This window comes from Vidua chalybeata, chromosome 15, assembly GCF_026979565.1.
Source record: "Vidua chalybeata isolate OUT-0048 chromosome 15, bVidCha1 merged haplotype, whole genome shotgun sequence".
NCBI lineage: Eukaryota > Metazoa > Chordata > Aves > Passeriformes > Viduidae > Vidua > Vidua chalybeata.
Genome location: NC_071544.1, coordinates 11,699,151 through 11,717,695, shown reverse-complemented (window position 1 = coordinate 11,717,695; position 18,545 = coordinate 11,699,151). Strand labels below are relative to the sequence as shown.

The following is an 18,545-nucleotide window of genomic DNA, read 5'->3' as shown; positions in this document are numbered from 1 at the left end:
GAGACAGGTGGTCTGTGCAGCTCTTGTGAGTCCCTGTGTCCCCTCTCCTTTCAGTTTTATTTGCTTTTACTTCCAGTATTGAAAGTTCTTGTGATTTTTCTCACATGTCCACCAGTGTCTGCCACTTCCCACAACATCGCAGGGTTCATCATCAGGCGACCACACAAGGATGAAAACCCTTCCTTCTTCCACTAACAAGCCCGCAGCCCTCATGATTTCTGAGGTGACTCCAAAGCCTTGGCCAGAGCTGTGTCCTGAAGGCACCGTGAGCAGGGGAGAGGGAGGCTTTGGCCTGGAGCTCATTTCTGTGCTCTTTACTGAACGCAGCAGCAGAGCTGTGCAGCGCAGGGCGGTGCAGGGGCAGTGCAGGACAGTGCAAGGCCAGTGCAGGGGAGGTGCAGGGGCAGTAACGGGGCGGCGGGATACGGGCAGCAAAGGGACAGTGCAGGGACAGTCCGGGATAGTCCAGTCCAGTCCAGTCCAGTCCAGCCCAGCCCAGCCCAGCCCAGCCCAGCCCAGCCCAGCCTCGCACGCGCCTTCCCGCGGGCGGCGCGTGCAGCCCCCGCACCTGGCCCGGCGCGCTCGCACGTGACCGCATCACATGCCGGGACCCTGCCCCGCCCCCTCCGCGGATCTCACCCAATGAGCTGGCGGGCGTGTGGCGTGTGCGCGTCGTGATTGGTCAGGGCGGGCGTCAGTCCGCGGAGGGGCGTGGCGTGGCCGCGGCCCCGAGTTCGGGGTGTCGGAGGTGAGAGAGCAACGGGACGGGACTGGACAGAGCTGGACTGGACTCGAGTGAACTAGACTAGGTTAGACCGGACCGGACCGGACCGAACTAAACTAAACTAAACTAAACTAAACTAAACTAAACTAAACTCAACTACCTTACTCTAAGCCGTTTCAGCACGGTGGGGTCCCTGGGATGGCGGGAGGCCGGGCTGCGCCCAGAGGAGCGGGCGGTGCGCGCCGCGGGACTCGAGCCGGAGGGGTACCGCACACGGCATCGGCCCGGGAACCCCTCGGGATGCGGGTGGGTGCTGGCAGCCCTCGGGCCGGGTGACCGCTGCGCTGCGGCCCGGTGGGGACACAAGGCCGGGCCCTGTCAGAGCTCTGAGTTTTGGTGAAGTGACCGGAAATTGAAAGTTGTTACTCCAAAGGGAGTGACCTTTGGCCAGGGCTGTTCTGGAATTCGGGGCTTTCCAGCCCTGCACACACCCCGTGTAGCAGCTGGACAGGCCCTGTGCCTGCCCCAGACCGGCAGAAGTTCGGCCCTCCAGAGGAATGGGGATTCGCGTGTGGCGGTGGCAGGAAGCTCAGGGTGGCAGCTGTGTGCCCGCAGGGATGGCCGGCAGGAGCCGGGACCGGAGCCTGCGGGAGGAGCTGACCTGTGCCATCTGCTTCGAGCTGTTCAGCGAGCCCGTCATGCTGGACTGCATGCACCACTTCTGCAAGGGCTGCATCCAGGAGTACTGGGACAGCTGCGCCCACGTCCCCTCCTGCCCGCAGTGCCGCCGCAAGTTCCCCAGCCGCGCTTTCCGCACGCACTACCTGCTCTCGGGGCTGGTGGAGAAGGTGCGGCGCTGCGGCTCCGAGGAGCACCAGCAGAAGATGCAGGTGAGTGGCTTCTGCCAGGCTGGGGAGAAGGGGACAGGTGCCACATGAGCCCGGTGCAGCCACCGCTCCTTCTCCCACAGGCAGTTCCCCCCGTCTGAAGCCTTATCTCACCCAAGTGCACTGACATTTGTGTCTCTTTCCCCTCCCTATTTCCTTACAGCCGTCTGTCTTTTGAACACTTTTCTTTTGCATTTGTTTCCCTCACTGCTGTGTCTGATTCCAACCACAGCTTTGTCATTTTTCGTTTAAGAACATGGCTCCCAAGTGAGGGGGGGACGTGAGGGCTGCTTGTGCCAGGTGCTCTGCTTGAGGGGACAGTCCCTTCACAACATGCAGCATTTAAAGCTTGTGCAAACAGATATCCCAGGCTGGAGCTCCCAGTCTTAAAAATCAATTGGATTAATCACATGCACAGATGCTTAATTCTCAAGGCTGTGCATCAGGTGCTTGCTTCTCCTTACAGCCTTTATATGAAATCCTGTTGTATTCTCCTTCTGATGCTGACCGTAGGATTTGGGACTGCTCCTGAATCAGAGCAGAGTGCTGAAACGGCCTCCTTATCTTCTTTTCCTTGTTCCTGCAGAAGCACCTGGAAGATGCTTTGCAAGCTCGTCAGAAGGAGATGGAGAACTTGCTGCAGAGGAAGCGTGTGGTGCAGGAGGACATCTGCAGCCTGACGGTAGCACCCTGTGGGAGCTGCTCTTCAGGCAGCTCCTGGGGCAGTGTTCACAGAGGATGTGTGTGTCTTCAGCTGAGGTCTAGCTCAGCTTCCTGTAAAAATCTAGATGAGTAACAGTGGGGATCTACACAAACTCCCTTGCATGTAGGCCCAAGCTCATCACTGCTGGATATTCAGCAGAGGTTCTGGGAGGAGCATCAGCACTCATTAATGCAATGTTTACAAAGTGCATTGGTGCAGCAGAGCTGAGACATGGTGAGTGGTGAGAGCTGTGGGCAGCCTGCTCTGGCCCTGCAGTGCTGCCTCTTTGGGAGAGCATTTAACTCTTGGCAGCTCTAAAGTCCTCTCATGTCAGAAGGGATGGCAGCAAAGCTGAAGGAACAACCTTGCCACTGGCAAGGTTGGCACTGCAAGGGTGGTGGCCTTGTCACAAGGACAGTGTTGGGATTCACTGCAAAGCTCTGAGGTGAATGAGGAGCCTGTGTGCTGTCCATGGGTTTGATAGTACAAGCCCATGGAGGCTCTTGGTACAGATCTGTGAAGTGAGAACAACCTCAGGCTGACTGTGCTGCTTTCTTGAGTGGCATAAAAGCATTAAAACCGAGGAAGGGGAGTTAAAGGAAAATGGAAGTAGTTCAAAGATGAGATAAAACCGAGAGTAGAAACCCCTGTCTTCTGACTGGAGCCTCTGACCCCCCAGCCTGCTCCATTTCAAACCTCTGTCCTCTTGCCAGATGTGGAATAGACCTCTGAGATTAATGAAGAAGTATTAGCAAATAAGCACGTCAAAAAACAAAAATGACTTTTTGTTTTCCTGTTGCTGTGCAAGAGCCAAGAGGTGTCTCAAGAGTAAAGGAGCAAATAGCTGATGTGAACACAGAGGCCCTGCACCTCCTCTGTGGTTCTGGTGTGTCAGCACAAACACCTGCTGGAGCAAGAGGAGGCTGGTGAAGCTTCAGATCTCTGAGGGAGATGGGTTTCCTGTCAGGAGAAAGGGATGTGCACTTCAGGAAGCACTCCACGAGAAAGTAATGAGGGCTAAGGTTGCACTTGGAGATTAAAAGCTTAAAGATTTAAGGAAAACAAAAAGTCATTGGCTGTCTCTTGTAAACAGGCAGGAAGGCACTGAGAACACAGCAAGGTTGGCTGGCAAGTAAACAACTGGAAAAAAGTGACCTCTAGATAGAGCTGAATGGGATTTTATCAGCCTTAATGACAGAGATTAGTTTGTGCAGCTTGCCCGTCAGGCAGTTCTGCTCAGGGCCTGGAATGATGTGAAATAAATGCAAGCTAACCTGAACAGCTGAGTCTGCAGCTCCACAAAATTTAAAGAGCTCCAGTCTTGCCCACAGGCAAATTCCTGCTGGTGTGTGGGAGAGGCTGTGGCTGTGTGTGGGGATTTCTAGTTACAGTGACCAGGCCTTTGGTGGAGCTGGCTTTTTGGGTTTGTTGTTTTTTCCCTTTTAGCTCTGCAGCCTTGAAGGTTGTCCTTGTGTCCTGTTCTCCATCCAAAAAGTAATTGCTATGTCTAAACCTCAAATTTCCAGGGCTCTGTAAGCAGAGTAACAGGCACAGCCATCCTGTGCACCTACTTGTGTGTTCTAGCTGTTAGACTCACCTTCTGCCTCTTCCCTCTGCTCAGAAAGTGTCTCGGGAGCTGAACTTCAAGATTCGGGCTGAGTTTGCTCGCCTTCATCAGATCCTGGAGGAAGAGGAGAGAGCTGTGCTGGCAGAGCTGGGTGAGAAGGAGGAGCAGTCACTGGCCCAGCTGCACAGGCACGTTGGCCAGCTGGAAGAGGGGATGGCAGTGCTGCAGAGGGACATCGAGCACATCAAGCAGACCCTGAGCAAGATGGAAGATGTGTCACTGCTGGAGGTGAGATGCTTTGCTGACTCTGGCAGGAGGCTGAGAGATATTTCAGGATCTCAGACTGGGATGGGGAGTCTTAAATGAGAGCACCAGGCTGTACCCCAAAGTCGTTCTCCCTGCCATCCCTCTGGATTATCTACCTAATCCCTTGGAGTCTGGAGACTTTAGCCACAAGGGATACAGTGACATCAGATGTAGTGGGTCCTGGGAGCCTTCCTCATTCTCCATCCAAGTGCCCAAGCAGTTTTCCCCAGGCTGCAGTTCCTGCTAGCTTGGTTTCCTCTCTCTGTGCTGTGTGGCAGCAGGAAGCAGGACAAGGAACTTATTTGTGCAGCAGCATGAATTAGAGTGACTGCTAATTCTCTCTGCTTCTCACTGCAGGTGGAGAGCCTGGATATCAGGTACGTGTCTGGCATGAAAGAAGCTGATTTGCTTTTCAGGAGCTTATCTTAGTCCCTGGCTGGGACCACATGGGAGACGCACTTTATCTCAAGTTTTAAAAGCATCACAAATGGCTCAGGAAGTTGATGGTGCTGTGCAAGGTGGAGGCTGGTCCCCAGCATACACTGGATGCTCTTCCCAGGGAGCATCCCATGTGTTGGCATGGCTGGAAGAGTGGGTAGAGGAGTCAGTGGATTGGAATGGGTGCAAGAGCCATGCGTGCTGCAAGAGGGAACAGACTTTGGGTGCTTCTAGCCCCTCCTCAGCTTCTTACAACTCATGAGGCTGCAGAAGTGACCCTGAGGTGCAGGTTTGTCTGAGGCTGGGAGTAGTTGAGGGCCAGAACTGCCATAGGGATGTGTGTCCCTGTCCCCTCCCTCCCTGGGATGCAGCCTGACTCCACAGGCCCGGCCTGTTCAGCCGTGCAGGAATCCTGTTGGGTGTGCTGGGTGTGGGTTTGCCAGGAGTCACTGCTCCACAAGCAGTGCTGCTGCCTCTGTCTTGGCCACCTCTGCCCTGAGCCACTCACTGCACTGGGGACAGAGCTGCATCAGGCAGAGCAAGCAGAGACATTTGTGTCCTGTCTTTACCAAATCTGCCACATGCAGCACTGTCCTGCAGCCCTGCCCGTGCTTTTCCTGCCTGCACTGGCAGTGGCTCAGCAGAGGAATTGACCCTGCCTGCCTCTCTCCGCCCCAGGCCCTCGGTGCGTGTTGAGACCCAGCCTGCCCTGGACCTGCAGCACTACAGGGACAGCCACGGTGGTCCCTTGCAGTACATCTTCTGGAGGCAGATGCTGCGCTCCATCTGCCCTGGTGAGCGCATCGCTGTGAGGGGTGGGTGTGGTGGGCCAGGGATGCTCTGCAGAGGGAGCGTACAGCTGCTAAAATGTCATGCTTGATGTCTCTGCAGCTCCTGCCCCACTCACCTTTGACCCTGAGTCAGCCCACCCCAACCTGGTCCTCTCCAGGGACCTGACAGCAGTGACAGAGAGGAATCAAGCCCAGCCTGTCCCCATCAGCCCTCGGCGCTTCCGTCAGTGCGTCAACGTCCTGGGCTCGCAGGCCTTTGACAGCGGCCGGCACTACTGGGAGGTCTGGGTGGGCAGCAAAACCAAGTGGGACCTGGGGGTGGCTGCTGAGGCTGTGGACCGGGCAGCCAAGGTCAAGCTGTGCCCAGAGAATGGCTACTGGACGCTGCGCCTGCGGAACAGGACAGAGTACTGGGCCACTGCCAGCCCCTGGGTGCGCCTGACTCCCCGCCAGCCCCCACGGAAAGTGGGCGTCTTCCTGGACTGCCAGGAGGGCACCGTCGCCTTCTTTGATGCTGGGGACATGTCCCACCTCTTCACCTTCCACCAGGTCTCTGCAGAGAGATACTGCCCCTTCTTCAGCACCTGCTTCAGTGACGGGAGGGACAACGTGGAGCCCATGCGCCTCTGTCACCTGGCCCTGTGAGGGACGAGGGTGTGCTGGGGACACCGGCCTGGCTCCTGCCCGGGGCTGCACCCGGGGCCAGTTCTGCACACACAAGCCTGAGGGGAGTTGGAGGAGCTCTTTCGGTTTCAGTTTTGGGAGGAAGGAGGGGATGAGTCTCTTCCCAGGTCCTGTCTGCCCTCCCTTCCCTGTGCCATGGCTGTGGTTGCCACAAGGCATTCACAGGGGTTCCTGGCACCCCTAGAAGAAGAACCTGCCTTTCCTGAGCACGGCACGGTGCAATAACAGCAGCCACGGGGCTGCGGGGGAGCGGGCTGTGACTTGCTGGCACCTCCTGCCTCTCTGTGCTCCCGCCCATAAGCTCCGTGGGGAAGGGCAGCGGTCCCGGGGCACCATCGGGGGCCTCTCAACCCCACATCCCGACCATGGCATCCATCCTCTGCTGGAGGAGCTTCCCGGGGCTGGGCTCCGGGCCGGCAGCAGAGGGAGCCCGGTGCGCAGCCCAGGGGCTGCAGCGCGGCTCCGTCTCCTCGGTCGCTATTAAAGCTCATTAGAAAGCCACTGGTGCCTGCTGGGCCTGCTCGGGGCTTGTGTGCTGGGGGGATCGGCTGCTCTGGGGTGTGGCACAGCCTGGGGGCACCGAGCAGCCCCCCAGAGCCCTGCTCCAGCCCTGGCTCTTCTGTGCCTGCAGCACAGGAGGCTCAAAAGAGCCGCTGCTCCCGTATGGTTCCTTGGAGCACTCCCTGCACATCTTGCAGTGGCTTTTCACCGTTTGCTCTTTGAGAACAAGGGAGAGAGCCTCTGAGCCTAGCCCTGATCTTGGGCTACCACGTTTTAAGATTTGGCCATGTCTGGCTGGCTGGGTCTTAAGGATCTGCACATGTGAAAAATGCCGAGTCCCAGTTCTTTCCAAATTCAGCAAGAATGTGGCTCTTTTCCTGTCAGCCCCCTGTGGCCCTGCTGGCAGTGCTGCACCTGCAGGAGGGCAGGCAGGGTCCCTGGGGGGGCAAGTCAAGGGGGTTTGGCCACTGTGGTTTGTGACCAGGAGGTGCTGGAAGTGTCTCTGCCTCACAAGTCAGCAGAGGTGCTGGGATGGCTCCAAGCCTGGTGGGTGGGCAGTGCCTGGGGTGGGTGGAAATGTCATGTTTTTCCCACTCAAATCCATTCTAAGCTCAAAGCAGAGGCCAAAGGTCCCCAGTACTGCATAGTCCCCAGTGCTGGCTGGAGCCAGACACCTCCAGCAGAGGCTCAGCATTCTGTGGCATGGGAAGGGCCAGGTGTGAGGCATTCCAACTCCCACAAATGGGCACAGGGACACTTACCAAAGCAAGGCCTTCACTGGCCATCTGCCTGCCCAGTGGGGATGGCAGAGGGGCCCTGTTCCCCCGTGGTGCCACAAGGGCCATTGCCTCTCCTGCACACCTCTGCTGCAGTGTGCCAGGGCTGGGGGTGCCTAATGCCTGTGCCAGGGCAGCAGAGGAAGCCAGAGGCAAGGATGTCCTGTGCAGGGTTCAGGCAGATGTGTCCTGTGCAGGAGCACTGAGCACAGGCCAGGGCTGCTCCCACTGCCTGGGAAGCCTCTGCTCTGTGCAGCCTCGCTCAGGGGTTGTGTGTGGAGGGGATGCTGGGGGTTTGTGCTCCCTCCTGGCCTTGGTCTAGCCTTTAGCCAGTGAATGCTGAGCCCATAAGCTGGACTCGGCCTCCTCTCCCAGCTCTCATCCCCTCCTCTGGTTGCAGCCTCAGCTGCAATAAGAGTGGAGAAGAGCTGTTGGCTTGGAAATGGTGCTGCGAGCAGGGCTGTGTTACTCCCTGCAAGGGAGCCTCTGGGAAGGCGAGGCTGGCTTGATCACAGCAGGGAGTTACACTGGGGAAAGCTGAAACCCATCAGCTCCCCAGCGTGCCGCAAACTGCAGCCAGGTCCGGCTGGGCAGCAGCAGGCAGCGTCCCCGAGGTGTGACGGGACGCGGATCTGCCGGGCAGCAGCAGGGTGAGCACAGCCAGGCTTTGCTGTCTGCCAGCTCCCGCTGCCCAGCGCTGCCGTGTGCCCTGTGCCACGTGGGCCAGCGTGATGGCACAGGCTGCCAGTGTGTGCCACTGCCACTGCTGCCACCTTCCACACCCTCCCCGTGCCTAAGGCCGAGCTGGAGAGCAGCCAAACCTGCTTGTCCCGAGCATGTCCTTTTTTCTCCTACCGGGCTGTGCGTGGTGACTGTGGCACGCTGCTCCCAGGCAGAGCCACATTTTGGGGTATAATGTCCTCACCTGGCCCTGCTGGTGAGACAGGGCTGGGGAGGCAGAGCAGCTCCTACATACAGGGAAAATGCTGCTCTGGGCTGCCACACATGCAGTGTTAGCCCAGTGAGGATATGCGGTCTAGATGCTGCCTGAAAAACACATTTCTCTGACAAACCAGAGCACCGTGGAGCAGGAGCCATAGGCATGAATGCAGTGACTACATGAGCTTGGCCTGGGTTCAGGCAGAAGGGGATGGGGATGGGAGAGTGGACATGATGGGGTTAAAGCACCTCTCACCCCAGCATCCAGACTCTGCACCTGCCAGGACCAGCTCTCACCATCTTCTCCCAGGTCCAGGCTGTATTCTTCTTGTGGGTTACCTCATTGCTTTGTCCCTGGGTGTTCCAAGAGCTACCCCAGTGTCCCTTTTCCCTAGTTAGGCTAGGGCTGGGCAGCGTCCAGCAGCTCCTGCCTTGGCAGCCTTCTGTGATCTGTGTATGTCTTTATCCAGTGCTTTGGGGAAGCCTTTGCTTCCTCGGGTCCCCCCCACGTGCTGGAATGGGGACAAGATTTTAAAACCAGATCCTTTTGTTTCCCAGGGCCGCAACAATGGAAAGGTCCCATCGGTCCCACAGTCGCCCTGCGTTTGTGATGGAAAATTCCCCGCCGTGGCGGGGCGAGCCCTCCCCGGTGTCCTGCCATTACTGCCATTAGATGGCAGCATGGACGGGCCGGTCCCGGCCACCGCCGCCTGCACCGTGCCACGTTCGGACTGCGGCGGGTGGAGGATGCCAAAATCCCTTGACTTTTGGGGTGCCAGAAGATGCCTGTCCCTTCAACCCCGGCTCAGACCCTTTGTTCCTCTCGCACTCAGATTCTCCAGGCACTCTGCACTTCGGCCAGCAGCTCAGTGGTGCCATATGATTCATTCCCCTATCACTGTCCACCCCTCAGCACCTCACCGCTCCCCTCTCAAGGGCACTGACCCCGATGCTGTCCCCAGCCTGGGGACACTGCGTGGCTGCACCGTCTCTGATCGCAGCCCCCGTCACCGGGGAGGGGTCTGTTCCCGTAACTTCAGCTCTTCACTCCTTAGTGCTGGGCAGTGCCACCCCTCTGTGACATTCCAGCTCTCCCTTATCATGGCAAGTTTTGGAAGTCTCTCTTCAAACTTGCAGGGGCTTGGACACCCACCTGGGGTAAAGGGACATGGCCACTTTCTGCTCTGCTGAGATGCAGGAGGGAGGTGATCCAAGATGAGTGTGCTGAAGCGTGATGGAGTTGGCACTCTCTGGGTTTAAAACTCACTAATCGGGTAAAATAAATTCTGTGACTTAGAGTCCCTCTGAGGATTCCAGGAGAGGGACAGGGTGATTTCTTCTCTGGGTTTGGCAACGTGAGCAGTTGAGTGCACCAGAAGTTTTCCTGCCTTTTTGAAGCCATGAGCACATGGCTTTCATTCAGGCTCTTTCTCCACTGCCTACAAGTGAGCCTAATTAATAATCCTCTGGGGCACAGCTCGGGGCCGTGTTAATTTATCCGTTCAGCGCTCGTTGGGTGCACAGGCAGCTGGCCAGGGCTGTGCACCGCGCTCCCAGAGCTCTGCCATCGCCCATCGCCTCCGTCTGTGCCGCATTCGCAGCCAGTTCGCTCCGAGCCAGAGCCGCTGTCGCTGGCAGCGGCAGCGCTGTGGGGGCAGCGCCGCTGGCACCAGCGGGGCGGCACCGCTCGTTTGGTGTGTACCTGCCAGAGAACCGTGCGGGTGCCGCCCCGAGCGGTGCCGAGGGACAACGTGGCTGTTCCACGCTGCTGGCACTGTGCACGCATGGACGGCGCGAGTGGGGGACCCTACTGCAGCGCCGCTGAATAAGGGTGCAAGTGCGAGCACACCCAAGTGCGTGCGTGTCTCTGTGTGCCCCAGGGAGTGCGGGAGGAGGGAGGCTCAAGGGGTGTGTGCAGGACTGCGTGCCTGGGTGTGTGCCTACAGGTGTGAGGTGTGGAGCTGAGGGGGTGCACAGGCATGAAGGGGTGTGTGCAGGCAGGTGTGTTCCATCGCATGAGGTGCGTGTGTGCTGTTGCTGAGAGCGTGTTTGTGTGCATTCCCTCTGCTCCGAGAGGCCGAGATGTGCACCCAGGCACAGACAAGAAACAGGCGATGTACGGGCAGTCTCTCACAAGGGCAAGGGTGCACACAGGTGTGAAAATACACGCAGGTGTGGGGGTGCTCATGTGCCCATGGGTCAGGGATGATGCAGAGCCACGCACATGGGTGGGGAATACACTTGCCCCCCTGATGTAGGGGATGAAGACCCACACACACAGGTGGAGACACCCAGGTGCGAAGGGATGCGCGCACCCCCGCTGGTGCGGTGAGCGCGGATTCCCCGTCGGTGCCCGGAGCTGCAGGTGCGCTCCCCCCCAGCCCCCTCTGCCTCCCCGCCCGCCCCTCCCCGTCCCGCCCCGCCCGCCCGGCGCCCCGAGGCTCGGCGGAGGGCGGCGGGCGGCCCGGGCGGGCGGAGGAAAAGGAAGCGGCCCCGGTGCTCCCCGCCCGCCGCCGCCGCGCGTCGCCGCAGCTGGGGCGCGGCGGGAGCAGAGCTCGGGCGCGGGGCGCTCGCACCGCTCCGCATCGCACGGACCTGCCGGCAGCCCCGGAGATGAGGAGAGTTTGCACGCTGCCCCTCTGGCTCTGGCTCGGCATTGTCTCGGAGGCAGGTGAGCTGCCGGGGCCGCGGGCTGCCCTGCCCGCTCTGATGCCCGCTCCGCACCTGCGGGCGCGCTGGGGACGGGGCTGCTCCGGCGGGACGGGACGGGACTCGGCGCCTCCGCCCGCGTGTCCTCCAGACCCCGCAGGGACCCGCACTGCCCGCCGCGGCGTCCCTCACCCAGGACGGGGATGCGCCGTTCCCTGGCGCTGCTCGTCCCGGGCTCCGCATCCCCGGAGGGGAACGACGCTCCCGGTCCCGGCGATCCCAAACCCCGACGGGGACCGGCTCCGTCCGCCCTAGGGTGCCCCGTCTCCCACCGGCGCTGCCCGCCCCATCCCCAACCAGGACGCGCCGCGGTGCCCGCCCGGGTGTCCCCGACGGCGGTGACAGCGTACCCGCAGCGACGCGACGGGAGGACCCAGCCGCGGTCCCCTGGGGTCCGGGGCCGCAGGGAGCCCACGCCGTGCTCGTGCCGCGGATGTCTCGCTGCGAGCGGGGAGAATCCCCACAGGACCCTCGCGGGAGGGATGCCGCTGCGCGGGGACGCGCCCGGCTGGAGGGCAGCCTGGAGGCCAGTCCCGGCTGTGTTTATTTATTTTTTCACGCACGGAGTCATTAATTTGTGTGTGCCGGGGAGGAAGGCGCGAGGAGGCGGGGGTCCATGCAAGGCTGTCCAGCCTGCCTGTTCCAACTCTGGGCAGATCCCAGTGAAATGCTTTCCCTTCCCATAGCACTTCTGTGGCAAAAGGCTGTTGGGCAGAGAGTGCAGAACCACGGCAGTGATGGAGCTGCAATGCCCTTCTAGCAAGCAAAGCCCATGAGACAGGGCAGAACTGGGTGGGCACTGCCAGGGCAGTGGGGACAGTGGGGACCCCACCAGATACCCCTAGAAGAATTCTTTCTTGCATTTATAGCCCAGATCAGAACAAGACTGAAAGTTACTAATGGCGGAAGCTTGCAATGTAGGGATGAATTTTGGGAACATAAATAGAATTTTCTGTAGCATCAGCTCAGTGACTCGCTATCACCAGTGGCATTTGCTGCTATCGTTGAAGTGAGCTCATGGGAGAGCTGCAGGTGTGGCACAAATAGTATCACCACCAGTGTCACTGTCAACCTGCTCTGCCCAAAAAGCTGCTGATGTCTCTGGTGTCATGGGGCCAAAGGACACAACGGGTGGCTGGAGCTCAGGGAATGCTCAAGGAAGCTGGGCAGAAAGGAACCTGCTGCTGGTGGCACTGCAGCGGGAGCAACTGTGCAAAGCTGTCTTGTTAGCAATTTGTAAAGCACAGTGTAGCTGCTCCCGGGTTCTTTCATCTCCTGGAGGTGCAGGAGCAGTGCCTGGGAGACTCTGGCCAGCGCAGCTGTGTGGCCTTGTCGGCACAGGGCTGAGCAGAGCTTTGAAGCTCTCGGTGCTGCCTGATTAGTGCAGCGATGAAGGGCGATGTGGAGCTCAACTGGGGGATGGTACCATGGGGATTTGCTTCCCCTCCTTCCATTCTATCAATGAGTACAATTTGTCAGTGCATAAAGGACCCACAAATTTCTCATTAACCATAATCCCAATGGGCTGCAAATATTTGCTCCCCTTGGAAGCAGAGATGTGTGTGTGAGACTGTTCCACCTGTGAAGGATGAAATAATCATCTCAGGATCATGAAAGGTCTGTTCTGGCACCACTGTTCTGGTGCCTGTTTAAATGGGCCAGCGTTAGTGACTGCTGTGTGTAAGAGCACAAAGCTCTTACACATTCCAGCTCCATGGTGCTCCCAGGATGGAGTGGAGCTGGGGAGCTGCCCTGTGCAGGCAGTGAGATTGGGGGAACAGGCAGAGGTTCAGCCCCAGCATTCTAGATCATCTTGGCCTCTCAAGGTAACCCTTTGTGAATGGTGATGAGACCATGTGCTCCCTGAGCCACCATCTTCCAGACACAGAGCAGTGCTGAGCCCCCCACAGCCAAGCAATCCCTCTGGGGACACTGGCTAGCCCCTTCCAAGGGCATGTGGCCATTGTGTGAGGGAAGGGCCCGTGCTTGTGTAGGACCTGAGCCGATTGCCTTGGCTGCCGCTGTGCTCCCCTCTCGGATCACACAGGACTCGCGGCCGGGCGCTCGGACAGCCCCGCGCTGACCGTGCCAGCAGCAACAGTTGCCTGTGCAGCTGGGATTTGAAGCAGTTGCTTTATTGCAAGTAATAAACATGGGCCATTTCAGCAACACCCTTTCATTCAACAGCCCTGCACAGCAAACCCACCAGGCTCAACCACAGCGATGAGCCAGGGCCTCCAAGGGGAGTGGGTGTTTGCAGCCTGTGGTCCCTGAGGGCTGCCAGGGAGGGGACAGCCACAGCTCCTGTGCCCTGCTGTCTGCTTAAGGATGATTTCAGATGCGTGAGCTGCAACTACCGCCCTGGGATTTGGCTTGGGCATGTGAGACTGCAGCTCACTGCCTGCACAAACACCCACCAGGGCGTCACTGAGCTCAAATTGACGTCTGGTCAGAGGGACACTCCTCCAGCAGCACAATGTCCCCAGCCAGTGCAGGCAGGGTGGATGGGGTTTCCTCCGGTGTATCCCGTTCCACTCTGCTGCCTCTCTCCCATGGGCTTGCTCCATGCAGGATCACTGTCCCCAGGGTTTCTCTTGGCCCCGCGTTGTTGCGGTGTTTTCCGGGGCAGGCGTGGGAAGGGCAGGTGCTCCCAGCCAGCCAGGAGGGAACAGGCTGTTCCCGGCATCCCGAGGCAGTTCCTGGAGAAAGAAGGGGAGAGCGGGATCCCACGGGAATGGCAGCAGGAGGGAGGGAACCGTGGCCAGTGAGCAGTTTCTCCAAAACCGTAGGGGACATCCACCACACTCAGGAGGTTGCCTTGCAGAGCAGGAAGGGGTTCTTGGTGGCTCCCCAGGTCTGCCCAGCTCTCAGCAGCTTTGGGGAGCAAGGTGAGCGCTGGGGATAGCACCTTTCTCACCCACTTTCTCCTCAGCCAATCCAGCTGGCACAGCAGAGGTGACTTTGCATTCAGCCTGCTCGACTGAAACAGCCCCAGAAAAATTGGTGCAGGGCAGGAGACTCCTCACTCACAGTTTGGGGGGGCTGTGCATTTAAACCAGGTGGGGGGGTGGGGAAAGCTGCAACAAGCTGGAGGTGATGGGGAGGTCCTGCAGGTGCAGGGAGAAGCAGAAAGCCCTGTGATGGTGGGAGCCCACAGGCTCCACTGCCCAGGGAAGGTGGGGTGGTTTCCGTGTGAGGAATGACTAAAGCTGCAGGGCTCTTCCGCTGGGATAGACAGGCTGGGGCATAGTGCCTGAGGCCTGCAAAATCACAGCTTGCCTGGAGAAGGCAGCTCCTGGTGGATTCCCATGTTGGGAGCATGGTGGGAGGCTGGTGGCTTGTTGCACACTGCTGAGCAGCAGTGGAGCTCACCTTCACAGAGCCTTGTGGGGGTGAGATGTTTGCCTTTGAGTCCACGGGCAGTTGTGCATGGAAAAGTACATGGGTTTGCAAGGAGAAAATCCACGGGTGGTTAGTTCAAGCTGAAAGCTCTCCTTTCCCACCTTGGACTGTTAGCCAGAGGTGCCCAGGGCCGTGTTTTGCCTTGACCTGCCCCAGCTTCCCCTGCAGCTCCTGCAAATCTCCAGCTGGGCGAGGGGCAGCAGCCAGGTACATGTCCCACTCCTGCTGTGTACTGTGGAGGGATCATGACCTCCTGGTGCATGCCACGGTTTTCCGGGGAGACCAGAGCTGAGTCTTGCCCTGGGCCAGAGCTTTTGTCCTTCATTAGGAAAAGAAATACTGCTGCAGCTGCACTGGCATCTAGTGACTGGTTAAATGAATTCCAGGGGTTTTATTGCCTCTGGCTATCCCAGACCTTTGTTTCTTATTTCACGTTGTTAAAAGAGGGGGTTAGCCAGGTCCCAGGAGGGCTTTTTCTCTTTGGTCAGAACAGTTCTGATGTTTTCGGCACAGCATTATTGCCCATCTGCGGTGCCTCATTGTTAAGGCAGAATAGTGGAAGCGGAGGTGGCCTGTGGTCAAGTCGGCGAGGAGGCACAAGCCCTGAGCCCAGTGTGGCCGCTCCTTTTGTTGAGCAAATCACTCCATCTCTAGGTGCAAGTTCAGCAGAAGGAGGGTGAAAAACCTGGCCCTGCAGCAGCCAGTGCTGAAACTCCCACTAAGTTTTATAAGCTGAGGATATTAAGTGGGGAGTCTTGGAGTCTCTCCTGGAGTCGTTTCCCTGCTGAGGTAGCAGAAACAGGTTTCAGCCAGTGACTTGTATTTCACCTTACAAGTTCTCCCACAAGTGAATTGTTTTTCTTGCTGTGTTTCTGCCCCCTCCTTCCAGGGCGAGGATCCCTCGCACAGCCTCTGCAGCCAAACCTGGAGGTGCCGTGGGACGGACGTCATGTGCTAATGAGGGAGGATCGGTTTGGGGGGTCAGGAAAAGGCTCTCTCTGGGCAAACAAGGAAGACATGGTGATGGGGGAAGGCAGACTTAAGTGCTATAGTCTCCTGTATCTGAGCACATAGTAACTGGGCAGCTGCTGCTCCCCTACTCGGGATCTAGGCAATGAAAGACAGCAAGGACCCCAGGGCTGTTCACAGGAAGGACCACGGAAAGGAGCAAGTCGATTGCAGACTGTCCTGGTCCCTGTTACTGATGGGCACAGCCCTGGAGTGAGTAGAGAGAAAAATGAAATGAAATGAAATTTTACCTGTCTGCAGCAGCCAGCCCAGGGCAATTCCTGCCAGAGCCTGGAAAACCCCAGTTGTGTTTCAGAGGAATTGGTGAAAGAATAAGCTCCTGGTGTCGATGCTTGCAAAGAGGGAAGCGATGGAGCAGCTCACTGATGGTTCTGGGACCCGTTGTCTCTGTGTGAGGTGTAGCTGCCCACCCATGTGCAGGTGTGGAGGGGTTAAGCATTTTCCTGGCCGTGGCTCCAGTTGGCTGGGAAAATGCCAGCCAGTGCACCGAGTCTGCCCGCCGTGGCCTGCGGTGCCAGCAACAGTGACACAGCACCCAGGCTCTGTCCCACCACGGCCACACTGCCCTGCCTGGCGAGACCACCTCCTCAGCAGGCTCTGGGGGCCAGGGTATCCCCCAGGGAAGGGTTAAGCAAAGAGGAGCAGTGCCAATGCCAGGCTGGGTGTCCAGGTTCTCCCTTGGCGGAGGTCAGTGGTGGTTCATGGGAAAGGAAAAATTGGCAGCTGGGCCGGATGTCCCTGCATTTCCCCTCTTCCTGCAGCCGCCTGAACGATGTTCCTTATTTAGCTTTCCTGACGGACAGGAGGAATCTGATGGCGGAAACTGTCACTGCCTGATAACAGTTCAGGGACCCCTTTATGATGGGCGGCACGGCAGGGAACGGGGCAGCGCTGCCCTGGCTGGGAGGGGACAGCCAGGGCTGCCCTTTGCTCCGGGTTCTCGGGGACGGCCAGGCAGGGTGGGAAGGCACTCACAGCCTTTCCCTTTATGCTGCTCTGTGTACAAACCTTCTCAGTGCTACTAAAAAGACTCTCAAGACAAGAAGTGATGGTGTGTGTCTATGCATCTGTAATATTGACTATTTTTCCTTCTTTTTGGTGAGGCATCTGAGCTGGTGGAAAGGGCCATGGATGGGCAGAGGGGAGGCATGGAGCAAATCCACCCTGCCAAAGTCTGAGACCAGGTACTTTGTAGTCACTGGGAATGAGGATGTGAAGGACAGCCAGGGCTGGGATGCTCCAACAGGAGCTGGGAGTGATGACCAGTGCCACAAGTTGAGCACACACATCAGTACTGGGAGCAGATCCCATACAAGTGTGCTGCATAAGCAGACGAACACAGCAAAGGAGATGTTCCTCCATGTTTTGTCCCCAGCTTTTTCTCCATGAAAGATGGCATCTTTTAGTGTCTGAGCCATTCTCTCATATGTGGCCATGGTGATCAGCCTTAAAAACCACAAAAAGTCCTGAAACACAGCTTGTATGTCAATGTATCCATTGATTTTTGCCTTGCATCTGTGGGGGCCACCAGGCTGCTGCCATACTAGTAACAGCACTGTTTCCATGGCAATTAATGTACTTTAAAAGGGCAGAATGTACAGCAAGACTGTATTTACTCAAAAGCAAGCCCTAAGCACAGCAGCCCTTGCCACTGGCCAGGGCATTGTACTCTCAGTCTGTGGAATGCCCAGGTTGGCATTGCTGTGTTTTGCATTGGGATGCAGGACGTGGTGAGCTGGTTCAGCCAAGACTGGATGGCACAGGGCTCCCACAGACCTGTGCAAAGGCTGTGCCACAGCACCTCGAGACCACCATTCCTCTGCTGCTTAGAGTTCTGTGTTCCCTAGGGTGGTTAGAGCTGCACACTCCAAAGTGAGCCTCTGTTTGAGTCTTGGCTGAGGAATGCTAAAAATCTCACTGCAAGATGCAAAACCTCAGCAGGAATTCACAGGGGTTGTGTTGGTTCTCTCTCAGCCATCTGCTGTCTGACCAGATCACCCACATGAGCATCCATGAGTTGCAAGACTGAGGTTTAGATCATCAAACCATGGTGGTACCTCAGGACCAAATGCTTCTCGCTTCAGCTGAGTTCAAATCCCTTTTGTGGTTGCTTTCTGTCACCAAGCAGCGCAGGCAGGGAGACTGGTGCAAAGGGAATTGCTGTATCTGACCGTGTGTGTTGCTCTGTCTGCGACACAGGTGTGTGCAAGGCTGGTGGACATGGCAAGGAAGCAGGAGCTCCTGCTCCAAACCCCAGTGCATGTTCAGATGGTCATGCTGAGAATGAGATACCCTTGGGGAATGACAGGGATTTGCATCCTCCTGGCTGTTTTGAGGCAAAAAAAGCAGCAAAATTCATTTTTTGCAAGTTATTTGTTTAAAGTTATATGTGTTTCTTATGGTGTCACTTTCTAGCATGTGTCATTGCAGCGAGATGAGTTAACTTCCTGCTGCACTTTCCTGGGCAGGAGTCATCTCACCCATTCCCTCACATAAAAGTTTGGTGTAAAGCCCAAGGCATTTGCTCTACGCTCAGCAAAGGGGAGAAAGGCTTTTTTGGAGATGCACCAGCCTGTCCTCAAGGAGGCGTTGAAGGAATTGGGGAGGTGATGGTGGAGCCAGCTCCTAGCCTGCAGGGTGTCTGCATATATCCACGTTCCCAAGACTGGCTCTGTGCCTCAGCCAGGTTCTATTTAACCCCACAATTTCCCCCTCTTCCTCACTGGCCAACCCAGCTCCCTCCACCTCAGCAGCTCACAGCTGCATGAGGGGACTGGCATGGTCTGGCTGAGGGTAAAATGAAAGAGCAATATCAAAACAACTGACAGCCCCAGCCTTGGGAGACGAGGCCAGGAGGAGACTGGGAGGCAGTGGGATCATGTGGAGTGAGCAGCAGACAAAGGAAGGAAGTTTTTATTACTGGGCCAAATCCTGAACTCCTTCAGTTGTATTTAGGCCAATGTCTCAGTGACTTCAGTGGAGCTTGGTCTGAGTAAAGAGAGAAGGAAAAGCTTCAGAATCTGGCCCGAGTAATTGTGTCACATGGGAAGTTTATAAAGAATTTGCAAGCTCACGGTGGCTTTGCTGAG

General features: G+C 57.6%; 2 protein-coding genes across 2 annotated transcripts in view; both read left to right on the top strand.

The window, feature by feature from the left end:
* Positions 1–657: 657 nt before the first annotated feature.
* Positions 658–6,601, top strand: LOC128795802 (zinc-binding protein A33-like). Its single transcript, XM_053956861.1, has 7 exons — positions 658–809; positions 1,340–1,614; positions 2,198–2,293; positions 3,936–4,169; positions 4,545–4,564; positions 5,304–5,419; positions 5,517–6,601. Exons 2-7 carry the CDS (start codon positions 1,342–1,344, stop codon positions 6,059–6,061), a joined length of 1,284 nt encoding a protein of 427 aa, XP_053812836.1. The 5' UTR covers positions 658–809; positions 1,340–1,341; the 3' UTR covers positions 6,062–6,601.
* A 4,283-nt stretch (positions 6,602–10,884) lies between these two features.
* Positions 10,885–18,545, top strand: part of FLT4 (fms related receptor tyrosine kinase 4) — a 57,422-nt gene continuing 49,761 nt past the window's right edge. Inside the window, exon 1 of the mRNA XM_053956539.1 lies at positions 10,885–10,987. Within this exon, the coding sequence (XP_053812514.1) occupies positions 10,930–10,987 (58 nt within the window). The 5' untranslated portion in view covers positions 10,885–10,929. The remainder of the gene's footprint in view (positions 10,988–18,545) is intronic.

Coding starts and splice junctions, on each gene's coding strand:
- LOC128795802 (XM_053956861.1), top strand. CDS start 1,342: ATGGCCGGCAGGAGCCGGGACCGGAGCCTGCGGGAGGAGCTGACCTGT. Junction 2,294..3,935: donor AGGACATCTGCAGCCTGACG/GTAGCACCCTGT, acceptor CCCTCTGCTCAG/AAAGTGTCTCGGGAGCTGAA. Junction 4,565..5,303: donor GTGGAGAGCCTGGATATCAG/GTACGTGTCTGG, acceptor TCTCCGCCCCAG/GCCCTCGGTGCGTGTTGAGA.